General features: G+C 49.0%; 2 protein-coding genes and 1 pseudogene across 5 annotated transcripts in view; 2 read left to right on the top strand and 1 right to left on the bottom strand.

Moving 5' to 3' along the window:
• ASAP3 (ArfGAP with SH3 domain, ankyrin repeat and PH domain 3) overlaps positions 1-1,355 on the top strand; it is a 54,023-nt gene extending 52,668 nt beyond the window's left edge. Inside the window, 1 exon segment of the mRNA XM_030913473.1 lies at positions 2-1,355. Coding sequence (XP_030769333.1) covers positions 2-76 — 75 coding nt within the window. The 3' untranslated portion in view covers positions 77-1,355.
• Positions 1,356-4,924: 3,569 nt separating this feature from the next.
• The window catches only part of TCEA3 (transcription elongation factor A3), a 44,980-nt gene continuing 28,760 nt past the window's right edge, over positions 4,925-21,144 (top strand). For 2 of the 4 annotated variants that reach the window (XM_010355771.2, XM_010355770.1), the window contains exons 1-4: positions 4,925-5,133; positions 10,514-10,576; positions 11,649-11,754; positions 12,269-12,410. In XM_010355771.2, the coding sequence (XP_010354073.1) occupies positions 5,065-5,133; positions 10,514-10,576; positions 11,649-11,754; positions 12,269-12,410 (380 nt within the window). In that variant the 5' untranslated portion in view covers positions 4,925-5,064. Of the gene's footprint in view, positions 5,134-5,206; positions 5,305-10,513; positions 10,577-11,648; positions 11,755-12,268; positions 12,411-21,144 lie in introns of those variants that run through there. The other 2 variants (XM_030913295.1, XM_030913294.1) reach the window with 2 other exon arrangements.
• LOC104656131 lies at positions 18,120-19,439 on the bottom strand (annotated as a pseudogene).

The following is a 21,144-nucleotide window of genomic DNA, read 5'->3' as shown; positions in this document are numbered from 1 at the left end:
GGTTGGTGTCACTGAAGGAGATGGCTCAAGGACTGGGAGTCTCCCAGCAAGTTCTGTGCAACTTTTGCAAGACTAGCTCCTTGCTGGCCCCCACATGCCACATTCTGGGCCCCAATGTTCAGCGCTCACAAAACTGGGGAGCTGAGATGTTTGTTCTCTTGGATCTCGCTCTCTCTTACTTGTGCTTCTGTGACTGGCCTTCTTCCTGCCATAGGCCATGCCCCTACCAAGGACACATGTCCTTTCCCTGTTAGGGCTGATGGCAGTTCTTTTCTATCTCATTACCTGCTACGGGCCTGGGAGCCCTGTGGCTGGATCTGAGTGCTCCTGAGCTGGCTTCAGTTGCAGAACTCTCAGTCCCTCATCAGATCGAGACTCTATTTCCCCCATCTGTCTGGGGGCTTCACAAGGGCAGGAGAGCCCTCCATCACTGACTTCCAGATCAGGGACCCTGCCAAGTAGGGACTGTCTTCTCAGCCAGCCGTTTATTAGTCTAGTATTCCTTTACTACATTCCAGCTCTATGTCTGGACCTGTGTTAGTCACTTCAGATGCCACACGAGTAAGACAGGGGCCCTGCAGGGGTGGTCCTTTGGTGAAAAGCTGGTCTTAAAGGTTGGGCTTGGGAATAGGCAGGGTCAGATTCCAGGGCATGACTCTGGACTCAGCGGGTTTATACCTGTGTGACCATTGCAGTTGTCTACAGACCACATCCATTCTGGCTGGTCAACATGCATGCTATACTGGCTGTTAAATAAAAATATTCTGAATGTCACCCCTTTTGAGGGACAGCGCTGCCTCCCCTAGGCACTCTCCTATGTTCCCCTGCCAAGCAGTAGAGTCGAATGCACCCACATTTGCCTGTGTCCTTGATTTAGCAGGAAGGAAAGAAATGGTCTGGGTTGATGGATGCCCACTTCTTTTCTCTTTCTCTTGGTCAACTCAGGAGCCTTTTAGTCTGAGGGAATGGAGAGGCAAAGAAATAAGGGAGAGTAATAGAAATGGGAGGGCAGAGACTTAAGGGTTCTGCTTCCCAGCACTAGAAATTCCATCATTGCTCAGCCCCAGTGAGAAAGCAGATACACCTCAGCCATCATCAACTGCTAACATCTCAACTTGCCAGTTGCTGGGTGCTGCGCCCTGGCAGGAATGGGCCAAGCCAAGCAGGGGAGACTGGAGAGCACCAGTGGCCAACACTGCTGCCTGGCTGTGGAGGCTGTGCTGTTTCCCCTGGAGACCTGACCAGTCTGTGGTTCCCACAGGAACAGGGTTGTCTTTTGAGCCCCCAGTGTCTGGTTTCATTCATCTCAGATTTGTTATTTCACTCATCTCTAATAAAGGATTGGGGGGTCAGTTTCTAGTGGTTTCATTTATGTGATCTAAAGAGCAACAGGGAGGGGAACGGAATCTTGGGGCTTGAAATTCTTTCTCTGGACCTGGCAAGGGAGATGGCCTGATGTGGAATAGTGGTTTGTAACCACAGTGTTTTGCCCTAGGGAACTTCTGATAAAGCAGAAAACAGTTTTGACTATTCCCAACTGGAGGGTGCTAGTGGCATTTAGTGGACAAAGGTCAGGGATGCTCCTAAACATACTGTGGTGCACAGGTCAACCCTCCATAGCAATGCAGTATTCAGTCCAAAATGTTAATAATGCCAAGGTTGAGAAACCCTGGAAAGAACACTGGACTAGGATTCTGGAGACCTGAAATTCTAGCTCTCCCGTGGTCCTCTGCCACTGTCTCTGTTGACTGCCCCTGAGAGAAGGATTTGGGAGCAAGTAGCTTATCTGTGAAATGATCCCAGGAAGCATAATGAGGGAATAGAGAAGTGAAACAGAAAGTCAAAGAGCAATAAAGAGCTGGGTGTGGTGGTGAGACCCTATAGTCCAGCTATTCGGGTGGGAGAATTGCTTGAGCCCAGGAGTTCAAGGCTGCAGTGAGCCATGATCGCGCTACTGCACTCCAGCCTGAGCAACAGAGCGAGTCTCTGTCTCTAACTCTTGTTGAGGACCTGTGAGAAACAGTATTGACTGCAACATGCCTTCACGTTGTCCCACTGAGAGTAAAGAAACTGGATGTTTTCCACCAGCTCTGGTTTCCTGCTGGTTGGGGGTGTCCTTTCTGAGGGCATCAATTTCCTATCACCCCAAAGCTCCTAATCAGAGAAGTGTGGGGAGCTGTCCAAGGTGTGTCCAGGAATTATCTTCCAGTGACCTGCAGGGTGGATAGGTAGGCAGAGGGGATATGATGGTATCAACAGGGTCCAACCCTGAGAGGATCATCACCCTCTTTAGGCCTCAGTCTTCCCATCCATACAATAAAGAGTTTGGACTCCATGTTTTCTTAGGGTCCTTCATACCCGGATGTTCTAGGTGACCAGCAGCAGCACCATGGTCAGGTCACACAGCTTAGGGTGGGGACTGGGTAGAAGTTTGAGAAAAATTCTTTTTTTTTTTCTTTTTCTTTTCTTTCTTTTTTTTTTATTTTTATTTTTTATTTTTATGGCTCTGTCTCCCACGCTGGAGTATAGTGGCACAATCAGAGCTCACTGTAACCTTGAACTCCTGGGCTCAAGCAGTCCTCCTCCCTCAGCCTTCTGAGTAGCTGGGACTATAGGCCCATGCCACCATGCCTGGCTTTTTAAAATATTTCGTAGAGACGAGGTCTCTCTCTGTTGCCCAGACTAGTCTTGAACTCCTGGCTCAAGCAGTCCTCCTGCCTTCAAGCAGTCCTGCTGCCTTGGCCTCCCAAAGTTCTAGGATTACAGGCATGAGTCACCAGTCCTGGCCGTTTTTTTTTTTTTTTTTTTTTTTTTTTTTTTTTTTAAGGCAATCCTAAGTAGCCTCAGGCTGCTGAGGTTGAGTCTCTTCAACCCAGAAGGGCTTGGCTGGGATTGGCCAAAAGTCCTCCCAAAATCCCAAACCATTAGAGTCTAACTTCCCAAATGTGACTGGCAGCGCTGCATGCTCAGGTCCCACCCACTGCCTCTCCCCAACACTCCTCACCTCTGTGCTGCAGCCATGCCAAATTTTCAGTTCCTCCAACACTGTCACGCAGGCCAGGCACCCTCCCATCCCTAAGCTTTGCACATTTGGAACTCACTCCAAGAGAAGTGGACTGTTTTGTTCCTCTCCGGATATTCAGAACAAGAAATGCCTGGCACATATTAGGTGCTCCATAAATATATGTTGAATGCCTCTTCCTTTCTTCCGTGAACACTCTTCCTCCTCCCCTCCATGGCCGCTGTGTGCTTCAGCCCAAAGTTTAAACTTCGTTTCTTCAGAGAAGATGACACCCTAAATAGTGCAGGTCCCCTCAGATGTGTCCTTAAGGTCCTTCACTGCTTCCTGCCCTTCACCCCAGCTATGATAAATACATTAATTGACCATGTCTGTTTTTGTTTAAGGTTTCTCTTGCCCATAGACTGAGTTGCAAGCTTTCTGGGACCGGGTCTGTCTTGTTCATTGCTTGGACATTCAATATGTATTTGTTGAATGGATGAAAAAACCCACTCTGTCCTACCTTGATCCCAGTCACAAAGCAATTAGAAGATAGGTGTCCACACCAAGCTGCCTCTGCGACCCAAGCTGAAATGGAGTTCGGTCAGGAAAATTGGGAGATTTCACTCGACACCCCAACCCCAGCTCCCACTGTCCCAACCTGCACACCCTGTGGACCACTTTTCATGCCTGCCTTCCAGGTTCCTGAGCCCCACTCCCGTCACAGGAAGATCATTTTCTGTCCATTAAACTCATTTAGCAAGAGAACTGGGTCTGTAGGAGATACTTGGAGATCACTGGAGATCATTCCATGGGAAGGCAGATCTGGGCATGGCTGGGGAAGGTAGACACAGTTGTGTTTCCACCACTCCACCAAGATGACCCTTCTAAACCCAACCCCACTGAGGGGGCACTGGCCTGACCTGGCAGCGTTGCACCTGGATCAGTATTTCTCAAAATTTGGTGCACCTAAGAATGAATCTTGTCTGTAGTCACAGCACTTTGGGAGGCCGAGGCAGGAGGATCCCTTGAGACCAGGAGTTCCAGACCAGCCTGGGCAACATAGCAAGACTCAGTCTTTACAAAAAAATTTAAAAAATTAGCTGGGCATGATATATGACTCCCGCCTGTAGTCCTTGCTACTCAGGAGGCTGAGGCAGAAAGGATCACTTGAGCTGGGGAAGTCGAGGCAGTGAGCGTGATTGCTCCACTGCACTCTGGCCTCAGCAACAGAGGGAGACCCTGTCTCAAAAAAATAAAAATAATCTCCCCGACAAGCTCTCACCACTCAAGAGTGTAGTTCTGGGACCAGCAGCAACCCCAGCACCTAGGAGCTTGTTAAAAATGCAAAGCCGTACTAACAAAATAGCCAGCAAACTAAGTTTTAGGTAGACAGGCAAACAGGAGCCTGGATACACGTGGCATGCACAGGCCGTGTGCAGGATGGAGTGAGTGCAGGTTAAAGCAGAGCTGGATTTAGTGATCTACACACACACACACACACACACACACACACACACACACACACACGGGATTCGAGCGCACCTAGTTGTCTCCACTTGGGCATAGGCGCGGAACTGAGTCCTCCCGTTTTGAGATGCAACGGTGCAGAGACCCGGGAGCCCGGAACGCTTCCCGCGGCCCCTGGGACACCCTCGGGCGCCCCCGCGACCGCCGCATGTGGCCAGGTCACAGCCTCCCAACTTGCCAGAGAACCCTCCTTCCCAAATCTCCCTTCGGTCCCCCGGCGCCCCTGGAAGCGCCGGAGGTGGAGGGTCCCCTCTCTCAGCCTCGTCCCTCCCCTGAGGCCCGACCGGCCGGCGCGGGCAATCAGTGCCCTGGCAAGTCCTTGAAGTCTATATTTAGTGCCCGCCACCCCTCCCCCGCACAGTTGGAAGGCGGGCGGTGGGGGGTGGGGGTGGGGAGAGCCCCGCCCCCGCCGGGCGTGTGTGTCGTGTGTGTTTGGGGCCCGCGCGGGTTGCGCGCCCTCCGCCTTCGCGCCTCCTGCCCCCGAGGCCCGACTGCTGTCCCTGCGCCCCTCGCCCCGCCGGGCGTCGCGGGCCAACATGGGCCAGGAAGAGGAGCTGCTGAGGATCGCCAAAAAGCTGGAGAAGATGGTGGCCAGGAAGAACACGGTGAGGCTGCAGAGTTTGGGCCACGGCCCCCGCTCCCGGGAGGCGCAGGCGAGCCCCGGATTCCGGGGTGGGGACGTACTGGCGGGGCGCGTACGGGACTCCAGGACCCGAGGGAGGAGCGGCTGGTGCAGGGCCCAAGGCCCCTTAGGGACCCTTGCTGAGTACCTCGAGGTGGGTGTGTGCGTGGCCCAGGACGCCAGGGGGATCTTGCGGGTCCCAGAGGCACGACTTGTGCACGTCCCTTTGGACGTGTAGGGTTCACCCTGGGCAGCTAGTGCGGGGCCCAGGAAAGCGGCCGAAGAGAGCTGGACGTGGGAAAGGACTTTGGGAGTCCCAGGACTTGGCGTGTGCAAAGCCCGGGGAGCGGCGGCGATGGCGGGGGCGGGGCTGGGGGCAAATCCTGGTGGCCAGAGAAGTGGCAGAGAAACTTGGACTGACGGGGGTACTGAGCTGCATCCCTGCACCGTGGAGCGGGTCTGCGGGAGAAAAGTAAAAGGCCGTGGATCCTGTGACTCCACAGCTTGGGGCGTCAGGAGCAGTTCTTTTGGCAGCTTTCCCTTTCCTTGGCCTTGGGGTGCGGCCCGGACGGGCGGGGGCCGAACAGGTGCGGGGGCCCGCGGGGCGGGGGAAGGGGGCCGGGCTGGAGGCCTGTGCAGCGAGGGCGAGGGCGGAGGGAGGAGCGGGCTCCGCGGGAGGTTGGGAGCAGGGCTGACAGCCCTACCGGAGGGTCCTGGCCAGAGCGCAGATCCAACTGGAAGTTAATGTTTGATCTTCCCCGTGATCTTTGCCTGGGGTTGGCGGCCGACTGGTCGCCTGGCCAGAGCAAATTTGGCCTTGGGTCCTGGAGGGCCTGGGCTCGCCCTGGGAGGGAAGAAAGGGAGCCTGGTGAGCATGACCATCCCACCTCCCCGCCCTGTCCCAGGGTTCTCTTCCTCCCTCCCACCATCGGTAGCCATGTGCTGCAGCCACCTGCACTTCCAGGACCTAGGAGCCTGGGAAAGGAAGAGACCCTAATAGAAGTTTTAGAGCCAGGAAGAGTAGCCAAGGCCCAGGGAAGGGTCGCTGGGACCATGGAGTGGCAGGGAGCCCTAGAGTGGACACTGGGCAGTCATGAGTTGGTGTCTATATAAAGGCCAGAGCCTCAGTTTCTCCATCTGTAAGAAAGAGATCTGCCTCTGGAGAAGGGATGTCACTGGATTCTTGTCTCTGCTGGCAGTGATGAGGATTGGAGAGATGAGACAGAGATGTAAACCCCTTAGTAGGACTCAGACCAGTGCTTGGTAAGAGCTGGCGAACAAGACCTGCTTCTACGCAGCCAGGTCCAACACAGAAAGTTACAACACAAACCTGCAGAGTGCTGGGAGCTTCTCACCCGACAATCCCAACCTCTATGCTTTCCCCATTGCAGACTCCTCCACAATACTCAGTACAACTGAACCTCAAGTCATGAGGGGCATTTTCTCAGCTAGGGTTGGCGGAGCCCAGCCAGGGATTCTGAGCCAAATTACAGTTCAAATAGACAGGTTATCCCAGCCCAGCTCCTTACTGACCCCCAAGCTTGGGCCGGGAAAGAAATTCTGGGCCTCTGGGTAAGAGGGGTAGAGTGGGGATGCCTAGAGACCCGGGGACAGGCAGCCTGCTTGGAGTAGAGCTCTGGCTGAAGATGAAGGAACCTGCCATGGCCTCCCCCTCACTCCTTTTATGACCCTAGGCAAAAGCCATTCAACCTTCCCTCTCTGGGCCTCGAGTTTCCTCTTCTGTGAAGTGAGAAGAGGAAATGGTGTCTTTTGGAGATGGATTCCTGTGGAAGTGCCTAGAGCTGTCCCCAGAAAAGATGCAAGTCTGGCCGCAGGGTCCCTGCAGCGTGGAGCCAGTTTACAGCCACGTCTGCGCCTGGGCTCTTGGCAGCATCTGGGTGGGCACGGAGCTCTGGGCGTCTGGCCGAGAAAGGTGGGGCCTGCTCTGGGAGTGAAAGTGGACCCGCCCAGCGGTGGTTAGGCAGAGGAGGCCATACTTCCTGTAATAAGACGGATCCTCCACGTTGCAGCTCAGGCCTGGGGTTTACTGCCAATTGCTGAAGTCTCAGCCACTTAGGGCTTTGTCACATCCTCTGAGCATGCACTGACAGAAGCAACTTCAAACATACAACAAAGTGCCTACGGTCACAGCTACACACACACACATAGCTATAATGTGCGGCTACAACACAGCAGTTAAACAAGCAACTGAACCTAACTGCATATGAGACACGGCTACTGACACCAACATGACAAGCATCCTGATCCATATGACCCACATTGACCATTAGAGTAACAGAATGATACGCAAAGACAGCCACACACGTGCGCACGCAGCACAGCTACACCCAGACATGCAATGCTACAGACTTAGCAAACAGCCACATTTATACATTCAGATGTTATAACACAGGCATCATCCCACAAAGACAAATAGACACAGCTGTGCCTGGAGCTGCATATTCACAGCTCCACACTTAGAGATACACCCAGCAACATTTGCACAAGGCTTTGTGAACCCAGCTACAATCCAGGCTCATGGCTGTTCTCCTCCAATATGACCCAGTTATACAACCGTGACACACGAGGTATATACCCAGTGGGGAGCTGGAACTGGCGTAACACTGATTGTTGCATTTTCAGGAATTTTGCAACCTGGTGGTTAAACACAGCAATTGTTTAAAAAAATTACATTATCTGCTTACAATTAAATAAATTATATTAAAAACAAAGGTAATGAATCCTCCAAAATAATCACTTCCTGATTATTTTACTACATTGTACTGTCATATATGGTCAGAGGTAATTTACTTCTATTGTTATCTGTACGGTGGAAATGCTATAGAATGGCATGGTACTGTACATCTCCTCCCAAAGCTTCAGTTCAGTGACAGCATGTCAGTAGCTTGAAATTGGCCATGGGATGAGTGTTTACACCACAGAAATTGGCAAACACTATAGGTCAGTTTTTTTTTTTTTCCCCCTTGAGAACTGGTTGTTAAACGTTGACCAGCACACCACTGCACTTACCCATGTTGATATTCCATGATTGTGTATGTGTAGACAGATCTATGCCTACGCTAACACAATTTGTATAGTGGTTAGAGCCCAAAAGGCCTGAGTCTGAATCCTGCTTGGCTCCTTATAAAGCATGTGACCTTGAGAAAATTACTTAACCTCTCTGTTTCTTGGATTGCTCCTTGGTGAACATGGGATAATAATTCTGTAAAAATGGGACTAATACGCAGGACCCACCCGATAGGGTCATTGTGAAACTTAAATGAGATAATAATGCAGGTAAAATACTTAGAAGAGTACTCAGTACATAGCAAGCCTTTAATTAATGTTACACTTGGAGTTGTGCGCCCCCAAGTTCACATGCCCATACATCTGCAGGTCACGCCTCTGAAAACATGACGCGAACCCAAGTTCTCAGGGAGGCTAAGGACTGACAGAGGGCAGCTCTTGGGACATGGTCCAGGTCCTGGCAGGGTGGGGATTGGCAGCTGGAACCATGAAGTGTGGGCCAAGGATAGGAACATACAGGACACAGTCAGCTGGTGCTCCCCAGGGAACTGATCTCAGGACAGCAGGCAGGTATGGCTTCTAGGAAGGGGTTGGGGGAAAGGAGAAGGCTGAAATGGGTCAGAGGGTGTCCAGGGCCTGGCAGCTCACAGATTTTCAAACCTAAACCTTCTTTTTCTCCCTCCCGCCTTCTTTCTGCTTTAATCCTGCACAAGTTCATCCACTCAGGAAGCACTGGGCTCTCTGTTGAGCCCTAAGGTCTCAGAGATTAGAACGGTTCTCTTTACTTGATAGAAGTCAAAGTATCTGTCCACACAAAGACTTGAAATGAATGTACCTAGCAACTTTATTTTTAGCAGCCCCAAACTGGAACCTATCCATCAGTCCCATCAACCAGTGAATGAATTTAAAACATTGTGGTAGACTGAGCATGGTGGCTCAAGCCTGTAATCCCAGCACTTGGGGAGGCCAAGGCAGGAGGATCACTTGAAACCAGAAGTTTGAGACCAGCTTGGGCGACATGGCAAAACCCCATCTCTACAAAACAATACAAAAAATTAGCCAGATGGGGTGGTTCACACCTGTGGTCCCAGTTATTCAGGAGGCTGAGGTGGGAGGATCACCCGAGCCTGGAAAGTCAAAGCTGCAGTGATTGTGCCACTGCGCTCCAGCCTGGGCAACAAGGTGAGATCTTGTCTCAAAAAAAAAAAAAAAAAAAAAAAAAAAAAAAAAAAATTGTGGTACAATCCATACAGTGGAAAACCACTCAGCAATAAAAATGAACTACTGATCCACGAGACAACATGGATGAGTCTCAAAAATAATTATGCCGAAATAAGCCAGATAAAAAAGGGGTTTTGCCCTACATACTCTTTATATAAAATCCTTAAAGATACAAGGTCACCCATAGTAACAGAAGGCAGAATTGTGGTTGTTTAGGATTGGGGACGGGGAGGGATGGATTAGAAAGAGGACAGGAAGAAGCTTTTGGGGCTGGTGGCTGTGCTTTTATCTTGATTATGGTGAGGATTCCATGGGTGTACAGGTATGTTGAAACTCATCAAATTTTACGCTGTAAAATATGCAGTTATTGTATGTCAATTATACCTCAATAAAGCTGTTTTTTTGTTTTGTTTTGTTTTGTTCAAGTTGGAGTCTCGCTGTGTCACCCAGGCTGGAGTGCAGTGGTGCCGTCTTGGCTCACTGTAACCTCCATCTCCCGGGCTCAAGCGATTTTCCTGTCTCAGCCTCCTGAGTAACTGGGGTCACGGGCATGCGCCACCACGCCTGGCTAATTTTTGTATTTTAGTAGAGATGGGGCTTCACCATGTTGGCCAGGCTGGTCTTGAACTCCCGGCCTCAAGTGACCCACCAACCTCAGCCTGCCAAAGTTCTGGAATTATAGGTGTGAGCCACCGTGCAGGCCAAGCTGTTTTGTTTTGTTTTTTAAAAAGCCCCCAGTCCTCACCCTGCGAAGTTCACAGTGGAGAGGTAAGGGAAGGACGCTACAGGCACACGAGAAACAATAAGCCAGGAAGGAATTCATTTTGGAGGAAAGATGGGGAAAGGGGAGGGCATTCCTGGGAAGAGGCACAGCAGAACCAAAGGCTGGAGGTCAGGAGCCTGGCTCAGAGGGTTTGAACCCAGCAGGTGGCGGGGGATGAAGTTAGAGCATCATCTAGGACAGAATGTTTCTCGTCTCTCTCCTTCCTTCTGCCCCTTGCCTGTCCTTTGGCCACGTGTCTGTATTCTCCTCCTCCATGTACCAAGACCACACAATAGTTAGAGAAGCCCGGGCAGGACCTGGGCCCCAGTCCTCACCTTGTGGTCTCCCACAGGAAGGGGCCCTGGACCTTCTGAAGAAGCTGCACAGCTGCCAGATGTCCATCCAGCTACTACAGGTGGGGTGGGGGCGGGAAGCCTTGGGGCAGTGCCTGGGAGGAGAGCTGGTGGGTGAGGGAAAGACGCCCAATGGGGGAAGGTGGAGTCTGGGAGGAATTTCTGAGGGGAGGCCGCGGGGGTGGGAATCTTGAGGTGCAGACCTCCCAGGGAGGGACTGAGGGGGACACAGGGGCATCTTGGGGGCAGAGAGGGTACCTTCTAGGTGTCAGGAACCTCTGGGCCTTGGAGCAAGACTGGTTTGCTTTTCTTGAATACTCCAATTCCCAAGGCCCTGGGCCTATGGGATCCAAGAGGCCAATGATCCAGGGAGAGGGAAAAGTCCCCCATTTAAAAATCCCTATGTGGCCCTTAAAGTCCCCCAATTTACCAAAAGCTCCTGGCCATGAAAAATGAGCACAGACAGATGCAAGGTCTCATAGCTGGAGCTGCTGTCTCAGTTGAAACTGGAGCTCAAAGACACTAGAGGGAGCTGGCCACGGTGGCTCTCGCCTGTAATCCCAGCACTTTGGGAGGCCAAGGCGGGCAGATCACCTGAGGTCAGGAGTTCAAGACCAGCCTGGCCAGCATGGTGAAACCCCGTTTCTACTAAAGATACAAAAATTAGCTGGGCATGGTGACGGACACCTGTAATCCCAGCTACTCGGGAGGCTGAGACACGAGAAGCACTTGAACCTGGCAGGTGGAGGTTGCAGTGAACTGAGATTGCACCACTGCACTCCAGCCTGGGCAACACAGCGAGACTCCATCTCAAAAAAATAGACAATAGAGGGTTGGGAATAGGAGGGGTCCTGACAGTCAGCCAAGTGCCACCCCCAACCCTAGGTGCAGCCTTTCACCAAAGCCACAGGTATCCTCCATGTCAGGCTTAGCCCTGGACCCTCGACCTCGTGCAGAGCAGGGCCTCAGTTATAGTAGTGGGGTTCTGACCTCAGCCAGGAGTCAGGGCTAGGACTCTGGGGATACAGGTTGGAAGGGGAGGTGGTGGTAGAGCTGGGGACAGGACCTGCCAATGAGGGCAGCCATTCTTGTGTATCCATTCCCCGATCATGCCTTAACCCTGTCACTTTGCAGACAACCAGGATTGGAGTTGCTGTTAATGGGGTCCGCAAGCACTGCTCAGACAAGGAGGTGGTGTCCTTGGCCAAAGTCCTCATCAAAAACTGGAAGCGGCTGCTAGGTGAGACAGGACAAGGTTGACTTGAGTCCTGTTTTTCTCCTAGCACTTGGGACAGGACTGGGCCTGACTCATAGCCGGCACTCAGTGTATGTCTGTTGAGTGACTTAATCAGTGACAGATGGCCTCTGGATCTGGGAGGTAGCTAGTGGGGGACTGCCAATGTTTGTGTACATAAGTGCAAGATTTGTAGACTTGTGAGTTTTGTGTACATGGGACGCTTATGTGTTTGTGCTCTCACGCATTTGTATATATAATACACATTGACATACATACATTTATCTGAATATGTGCAGAGGTGTGTTTGCCAATGTATTTATGTCCCCATGTGAGAATGCATATTTGTACACACGGTTCTGTTGTATGTGCATTTGTGTGTAAATGTGTTTGTGTGTGTGTTGGGAGTGTGTGTGCAGCTGTCCTCGTCCCTGCCCTTTGCTCCCTGCCCACTAAAGTCAGGCTGGATTCTGCTGAGACAGAGCTTAGCTGAGGGACAATGCCACCCTTTTGTTTTCAGACTCCCCTGGACCCCCAAAAGGAGAAAAAGGAGAGGAAAGAAAAAAAACAAAGAAGAAGGAAAAAGGGCTTGACTGTTCAGACTGGAAGCCAGAAGCAGGCCTCTCTCCACCAAGGAAGAAACGAGAAGACCCCAAAACCAGGTATTCTTTTCTGGGATGGAGACAAGGGAGCTGACACTTGTCACATCCTCTGCCAGCAGCTCTGTGTATATTATCTCATTTAAACCTCACATCCTGGGGAGGAAAATATTGGTATTATCTCATGCAGTGCCCCCTCTGGGGGTCTTCTTTGGCTCAACCAGACGTTAGACGCACAAGACCCAAATAGGCCATAAGTAGTACTGGCTTTGCCTAGAAGGATGCAGGGACAGGAAGGAATGCGTCTGCAGGAGGGCCTCCAGCATTCCTCTACAGAGAGTTCCCATAGGAGACCACACAGCAGTCTAGAGCTCTTCTCTGGCCCACCCAGGCAACAGACTGGGTGCAGGGAAACAAGACCACAGTGGGTATATACCTCACATCCAAATCTTGTAACAGTCCCAAAGACAAAGTTTCCAAGATGCTAGCAAAGGCAATAGCCACTTATAAGATTCACTGCACCTGGTGTGGTGGCTCATACCTGTAATCCCAGCACTTTGGGAGGCTGAGGCAGGAGGATCACTTGAGCCCACGAGTTTGAGACAAGCCTGGGCAACATGGCAAAACTCCGCCTCTACAAAAAAATACAAAAATTAGCCAGGTGTGGTGGTGCGCACCTGTAATCCTAGCTACTCTGGAGGCTGAGGTGGGAGAATCACTTGTGCCCGGGAGATGGAGATTGCAGTGAGTTGAGATTGCGCCACTGCACTCCAGCCTGAGCAACAGAGCAAGACCCTATCTCAAAAACAAACAAAAACCAAGACATATATTATAAATTAAAAGGATCTCTACTTTCTGTATTATACAATAAAAATTTTAAATTTGAATTGTTGAGGTTTTTCGCAATGATCCTGTACTGCTTTTGAAACAAAAAAAAATAATAATAATGCTTTTAAAAACTAAACAAATAAGAGTGATAAAAATCTGTTGTAGAAAATAATGGAAGGCCGGGCACGGTATCTCACCCCTGTAATCCCAGCACTTTGGGAGGCCAAGGTGGGTGGATCACCTGAGGTCAGGAGTTCGAGACCAGCCTGACAAACATGAAGAAACCCCATCTCTACTAAAAATACAAAATTAACTGGGCGTGGTGACACATGCCTGTAATCGCAGCTACTCAGGAGGCTGAGGCAGGAGAATCACTTGAATCCGGAAGTTGGAGGTTGCAGTGAGCCGAGATTGCGCCATTGCACTCCAGCCTGGGCAACAAGAGTGAAACTCCATCAAAAAAAAAAAAAAAAAGGAAAATTTAGAAAAGTAGAAAAAAAAAATCACCCACATTCCCACCACCCAAAGACAATCACCACTCTTGATGTGTTGGTGTATGGCTTTTCTTTCTGTTCTCTCTTTGACTTGTTTTCTATAGTCATCCCCAATTTTAATAGCCTGCTTTTTAAAAGGTAATGCCTGTGAGATGGTTTTGTCACATTTTCTATGTTCCGTTCCTTTCCTTTGCTTATTTTGCAAGTGTATCCTACTTGGAAAAACCCTAACTGGCATCTAACTTTTCACACGAATGTGTTTTCTTTTCCCAAAGGGGTTAGAAGTGTGGCTGGGGGGAGCCCCTGACCATCTCCACAGTGCCTAGCACAGAGTGAACATTTACTGAATATTGCCAGCCCATTTGTAGCAGCATGGTCGCCCACCCTGTGGATTACCTCCCGTTCATGCCCTGGCTGGTCTGGCCATGTCTGGAGCACCTGTGTGGTTATGAGAACCTTGGCAAATAAAGGACCAGGAGCAGGAGAGCTCTTGTGAGATGAAGTTGAAGGACTAGAGGCTGAACTACTGGGGAGGGACCAAATGGGATTTGGGACTAATCTGTCACGTGGGGAGTGTAGGCATTGAGGTAAAGGTGGCAGCCTGAGCATATGCAGTTTTTGTTTTTGTTTGCTCCATCCCCAAGCCCCACTAAATGAACGGTAAAGAGGCTGGGCGCAGTGGCTCATGCCTGTAATCCCGGCACTTTGGGAGGCCGAGGTGGATGGATCACCTGAGATGAGGAGTTTGAGGCCAGCCTGACCAAGATGGCGAAACCCCATCCCTACTAAAAATACAAAAATTAACCAGGGGTGGTGGTGCACGCCTATAGTCCCAGCCACTCGGGAGGCTGAGGCAGGAGAATCGCTTGAACCCGGGAGCAGGGGTTGCAGTGAGCTGAGCTCCCACCACCGCACTTAAGCCTGGGCAACAGAGCGAGACTCCATTAAAAAAAAAAGAAAAAAAACAAAACAAAACAATAAAGGAATTTCTTTTAAAGGCCTGTATGAGGACAACAGGTGTAGGAGAGGTAACAATGGAAAAGCAGAAAGCCAAGTTCTGGGCTGAACTTGGTCACTTATGGCCTTCATCTCTGAGACTCAGTATTATGGCCTGAAACACAGACATCATTTTCTCAGTTCTTTCTTCTTAAAAATAAAATGTTTTGTTTGTAATAGTCTTTAATTACATTTTAGTTGTTTTTGTTTAGCTATTTTGTGTTTTTTATAATACAGATAATTACTTGCTCATTGTAGAAAGTTTTAAAAATACAAATAAATAAGAAAATAGGCCAGGCGCAGTGGCTCATGCTTGTAATCCCAGCACTTTGAGAGGCTGAGGCAGGTGGATCATGAGATCAGGAGTTCAAGACCAGCCTGGCCAATACAGTGAAACCCTGTCTCTACTAAAAATACAAAAATTAGCTGGGCCTGGTGGCGGGTGCCCGTAATCCCAGCTACTCAGGAGGCTGAGGCAGGAAATTACTTGAACCTGGGAGGCAGAGGTGGCCGTGAGCCGAGATCGCGCCACTGCACTCCAGCCTGGGTGACAAGACTACACTCCGTCTGAAAAACGAAACAAAAAAAGAGATAAGGGCCAGGCATGGTGGCTCACCCCTGTAATCCTAGCATTTTGGGAGGCTAAGGCAGGTGGATCACGAGGTCAGGAGTTCAAGACCAGCCTAGCCAACATGGTGAAACCCCGTCTCTACCAAAACTACAAAAATTAGCTGGGCATGGTGGTGCGTGCCTGTAATTCCAGCTACTTGGGAGGCTGAGGCAGGATAATTGCTTGAACCGGGACCCGGGAGGCAGAGGTTTCAGTGAGCTGAGATTGCGCCACTGCACTCCAGCCTGGGTTACAGAATGAGACTCTGTCTCAAGATATAAAATAAAATAAAGTAAAATAAAATAAACTAAAGTATCATTTATTATCTAGAAACAAGCACTCACATGTAATTGTGTGTATATACATCCTGCTAGACTATTTCTATGCATTACTACCTATAAATAGGTATAAAATACCTATTTGTTTTAATAAAATTGAATTACACTCGTATACTATTTTGTAAACTTTTCACGTACATAAATGTATTCATTTCAGTAGCAAGGTGTGTTTAGTGTAAAAAGTTTAGAAAATCAAACACAAGAAGAAAATAACAGAAATGACCATTGTTAACATTTTGATGTATATCTTTATAGTTTTTTAAGAACATACAGGCCAGGCCAGACTCAGTGGTCACACCCTTGATCCCAACACTTTGGGAGGCCAAGGCGGGCAGATCACTTGATGTCAGGAGTTCGAGACCAGCCTGGCCAATATGGTGAAACCCTGTCTCTACTGAAAATACAAATATTAGCTGGGCATGGTAGCGGGTGCCTGTAATCCCAGCTACCTGGGAGGCTGAGGCAGGAGGATCGCTTGAATTTGGGAGGCTGAGGTTGCAGTGAGCCAAGATCACCCCACCGCACTCTAGCCTGGACAACAGAGCGAGATTCTGTCTTTAAAAAAAAAAAAAAAAAAAAAAAAAAAAAAAAAAAAAACATACATATGGGCCGAGCAAGGTGGCTCACGCTTGTAATCCCGGCACTTAGGGAGGTGGAGGCAGGTAGATCACTTGAGCTCAGGAGTTAGAGACCAACGGTGAAACCCCATCTCTATTAAAAGTAAGAAAAATTAGCTGGACGTGGTGGCATGCACCTGTGTTCCCAGCTACTTGGGAGGCTAAGGTGGGAGGATCATTTGAGCCTGGGAGGCGGATGTTACAGTGAGCAGAGATCACACCACTATACTCTGGCCTGGGTGAGAAGTGAGACTCCGTCTGAAAAAAAAAAAAAAATTCATATGTACATTGATATTTATATTTTGTTAATAAAATTTGAAGTGCACTATACATTTTCAGGGACACTAAATTGTTATGCCCAATCACTTTTCACAGCCATGGAGCTCTGAAATTAAGTTGTCGCTGTGGCTGAGCAGAAAATGGAGAGGTTTCTCCTCGTTCTGCTGGGAGAAGCCAGTTGTCAGGGGTCCTATTTCAGCTCAGTTAATTAATTTCCTTTCTTTTTAGTTTTCTTAATGATAATTCATTATACAAACACTGTAACCACATTAGTGAAACTTAGAGTAAGCATGGGAAATATTTGTGCACATCAGACAAATTAAGCAGCTTTTATTTTTCTTCCTCTCCTCTCCCAGGCCTAGTCTAACTGCATACGTAATTTTTCTATTCCTTTAGGCAGAGTGTTTTTTTTTTTTTTTTTTTTTGAGGCTGGAATTTCACTCTTTTTGCTCAGGCTGGAGTGCACTGGTGCAACCTTGGCTCACTGCAACCTCTGCCTCCTGGGTTCAAGCGATTCTCCTGCCTCAGCCTCCCAAGTACCTGGGATTACAGATACCTGCCACCATGCCCAGCTAATTTTTTTTTTTTTTTTTTTTTTTTTTTGAGGTGGAGTTTCGCTCTTGTTGCCCAGGCTGGAGTGCAATGGCGCGATCTCAGCTCACTGCAACCTCCGCCTCCCAGGTTCAAGTGATTCTTCTACAGGCATGAACCACTGCGCCCAGCCTCTTTACTGCCTCCTAACTGGGATTACAGGCATGTGCCACCACGCCTGGCTAATTTTTGTATTTTTTTTAGTAGAGACAGAGTTTCTCCATGTTGCTCGCGCTGGTCTCGAACTTCCGACATCAGGTGATCTGCCCGCCTCAGCTTCCCAAAATGCTGGAATTATAGGTGTGAGCCACCGCACCCAGCCTTTTTGTATATTTAGTAGAGACAGGGTTTCACCATGTTTGACCAGGCTGGTCTTGAACTCCTGACCCCAGGTAATCCAACCACCTCAGCCTCCCAAAGTGCTCCCAAAGTGCTGAGATTACAGACGTGAGCTACCATGCCCGGCCAATTTATTTTTTTCAGACAGAGTCTTGCTCTGTCACCCAGGCTGGAGTGCAGTGGCGCGATCTTGGCTCACTGCAAGCTCTGCCTCCCGGATTCACGCCATTCTCCTGTCTCAGCCTCCCGAGTAGCTGGGACTACAGGCACTCGCCACCACGCCTGGCTAATTTTTTGTATTTTTAGTAGAGGCGGGGTTTCACCATGTTGGCCAGGATGGTCTCGATCTCCTGACCTCGTGATCCACCCGCCTCGGCCTCCCAAAGTTCTGGGATTATAGGCGTGAGCCACTGTGCCCGACTTTTTTTTTTTTGAGACAGTGTCTCACTGTGTTGCCCAGGCTGGAGTGCAGTGGCATGGTCACAGTTCACTGCAGCCTGCAACACCTAGGTTCAAGTGATCCTCTAACCTCAGCCTCCTGAGTAGCTGGGAGTGTGGGTGCAAATTACTTTTTTAAATATAAAACAGTATTTGAATTTTTGTCCTTAGGAACTATAAAGATTATACATGATTTGGAAATGAGACTGTAGCAAACAATGGCCAAAGAAGAGTCACCCATTCTATGCCTTCTCCTTTGTCTGGTCACTCAGAAATATCCTACTATCAGCTATTGTTGTGGGAAACTAAGGACCAGAGAGACCAATAGGAGAACAGGAGGATTGTTTATTTAAGGTATGCACCGGCCCAGTGGATTCATATCTAAAAAACTGAGCATTTTAACAAAGACAGAGCAGGGTTTTTATAAGCAGTCTTACAGAAGCAAAGCAAAAGCAGTTAATTATATGATAAGTCACATAATCTACAGCATAGCATAACTTGTGGCCTTGCATAGCTGGTGGCCTTGTAGCTGTATTGAAAGAAAAAAAAAGAACTGGCTAAATGCAGACGTTTGTAAAACATAGTCATGCTTAAGAAGCCAGGGAAAGGAGTAATAGTAAAGGAATTTGTCTTTCTTTCTTTTTTTCCTTCAACCTTGCTCTGGAGAGGAGGGGGATCTGGAGCCCATTCCTTTGGCCTTGGCTTCTCAAACAGCGTTATCTTATAACTGTCCTTGAAGTGAGCTTGCTAGGCAGAGGAAAATTTGTTCTTTTCTTTTAACCCTTGCCTTGCCTGTTACTTTTCTTGGAGTGAATGAATGCATATTTATTTTTAAATTTCTGCCTCACTATGATTGTTGTTGCTTGTCACCTCCCATTATTTTTATCCATGTATTCACCATAGTCTACTTTTTCTTCTGCATAAATTCGAGACCCCTGGCTGGGTGCAGTGGCTCATGCCTATAATCCCAGCACTTTGGGAGGCCAAGATGGGCGGATCACTTGGGGTCAGAAGTTTGAGACCAGCCTGGCCAACATGGCAAAACCCCATCTCTACTAAAAATACAAAAATTAGCTGGAAATGGTGGCACGCACCTGTAATCCCAGCTACTTGGGAGGCTGAGGCATGGGAATCCCTTGAACCCAGGGCATGGTGGTTGCAGTGAGCTGAGATGGTACCATTCAATTCCAGCCTGGGTGACAGATTGAGACTCCATCTCAAAATAAATAAATAAAAATAAAAATAAATTCCAGACTCCTTTTTCACTGATGTGCCACATCTCCAAGGCCTGGCTAGAATGCTGATATTCTGTGCCGTGTCATCTTGACAGACATCACCCATTTGGCACACTTCCCTGTCCCCTGATCACCACATCTCATTTGCTGCTAGAGAAAATATTGTGCTGGAGTATTTCCTTCCATCTGTCTCATGATAGGGTCCTAACTCACTGGCCCGAGTAACTGCACACAATTCAGGGACATTTCGAGAAGCAAACTGCTAGCTGTTTTGGACTCATGCCTTACAAACTGATGAAGTACCTATAATACAGGTCTTCGAAACATGGTTTCTATTTTCTTTCCTTTTTTATTTTTTATTTTTGAAATGGAGTCTCTCTCTGTTGCCTAGGCTGGCATGGTCTCAGCTCACTGGAACCACCATCTCCCAGGTTCAAGTGATTCTTCTGCCTCAGCCTCTGAGTAGCTGGGATTACAGAGCACGCCACCATGCCCGGCTAATTTTTGAATTTTTAGTAGAGACGGGGGTTTCAGCATATTGACCAGGCTGGTTTCGAACTCCTGACTCAAGTGACCTGTCTGCTTTGGCCTCCCAAAGTGCTGGGATTACAGGTGTGAGCCACCGCGCCCAGCTGGTTTCTATTTTCTTACAGTCTAATCTTTAGACTTTTCCTGATGCTCTAGCCCAGACCTGTATCAACTAATATGTCACCTTTTTATTTATCTTGCTATCGTATTCTAAGCATTTTTTCATGTTCCTGAATAGTTTTCATAACAGTCATTTGCAATAACTACAGAGCATTTCTGATTTGTCCTAAAAAGAAAAGCAATGAGGAAGAGTCAGAAAGTGGTTCTCCAGGGTGGAGTCTCGTGTCTTCTCTCCCCTCTCCCACTGTAGGAATTCCAGCTTATGGTTCCTGCTTGCATTGTCTATCCACAAGGGGCACTAAGGAGAAACCCCACAGAAGAACTCCCAGGGCCTGTTGTGGGAGTGCAGGGGCATGTGAATGAGGACCTCTCTTCCCCTCTCCCGTGTGTCTGGTGGAGGGCTGCTCCTGGGGTCATTAGTTAGTGACCAGCACTTCCAGCCAGCCTAGCTGAGGGAGAGAACTCCCTCAAACAGAGGCTCTAGGGAGCTTGCAGGAGGCAGCTCTTGGGTCCAGAGGCCACGGAGAGAGTGACCACCCAAGGGGAAGTGGGCTGAGCACAGATAGTGTTCACCACAGTGACCAAAACCTGCCAAATGCTGCTCTTGTGGAATTTACATGGGGTGTCGGACAATAAATATAATTAAATATAAGTAAGTAAATTGGCCGGGCGTGGTGGCTCACGCCTGTAATCCCAGCACTTTGGGAGGCCGAGGTGGGCAGATCACCTGATGTCAGGAGTTTGAGACCAGCCTGGCCAACATGGTGAAACCCCCTGTCTACTAAGAATATAAAAATTAGCTAGGCGTGGTGTCACGTGCCTGTCATCCCAGCTACCCGGGAGGCTGAGGCAGGAGAATCACTTGAACCCAGGAGGCAGAGGTCTCAGTGAGCCGCTGAGATAGCACCACTGCACTCCAGTCTGGGCAACAGAGTGAGACTCTATCTTAAAGAAAAAAAAGTCAATTATGCTAGTCAAATATGCTAGAAGGTGACATGTGCTATGGAATTAAAAGGAGGGCAGGGTAAGTGAGATGGGGAGTGGGGTTTGCAATTAACAAACAGATTAATTTTTTAAAACCAGTAAAAGGAAGAACTACATTATGTATCATAAAAAGAATGTAGCTGCATGCGTTTTGGAAAAATTGGGGGAAAAATTCACTTTTTTTTTTTATTTTTTAGTTTTTGAGGCGGAGTCTTGCTCTGTCACCCAGGCTGGAGTGCAGTGGCGCGATCTCAGCTCGCTGCAAGCTCCGCCTCCTGGGTTTACGCCATTCTCCTGCCTCAGCCTCCCGAGTAGCTGGGACTACAGGCACCCGCCACCTCACCCGGCTAGTTTTTTGTATTTTTAGTAGAGATGGGGTTTCACCGTGTTAGGCAGGATG

The sequence above is a fragment of the Rhinopithecus roxellana genome, chromosome 12, assembly GCF_007565055.1.
Source record: "Rhinopithecus roxellana isolate Shanxi Qingling chromosome 12, ASM756505v1, whole genome shotgun sequence".
NCBI classification, from domain to species: Eukaryota; Metazoa; Chordata; class Mammalia; order Primates; family Cercopithecidae; genus Rhinopithecus; species Rhinopithecus roxellana.
This window is presented reverse-complemented; position numbering and strand designations above follow the sequence as displayed.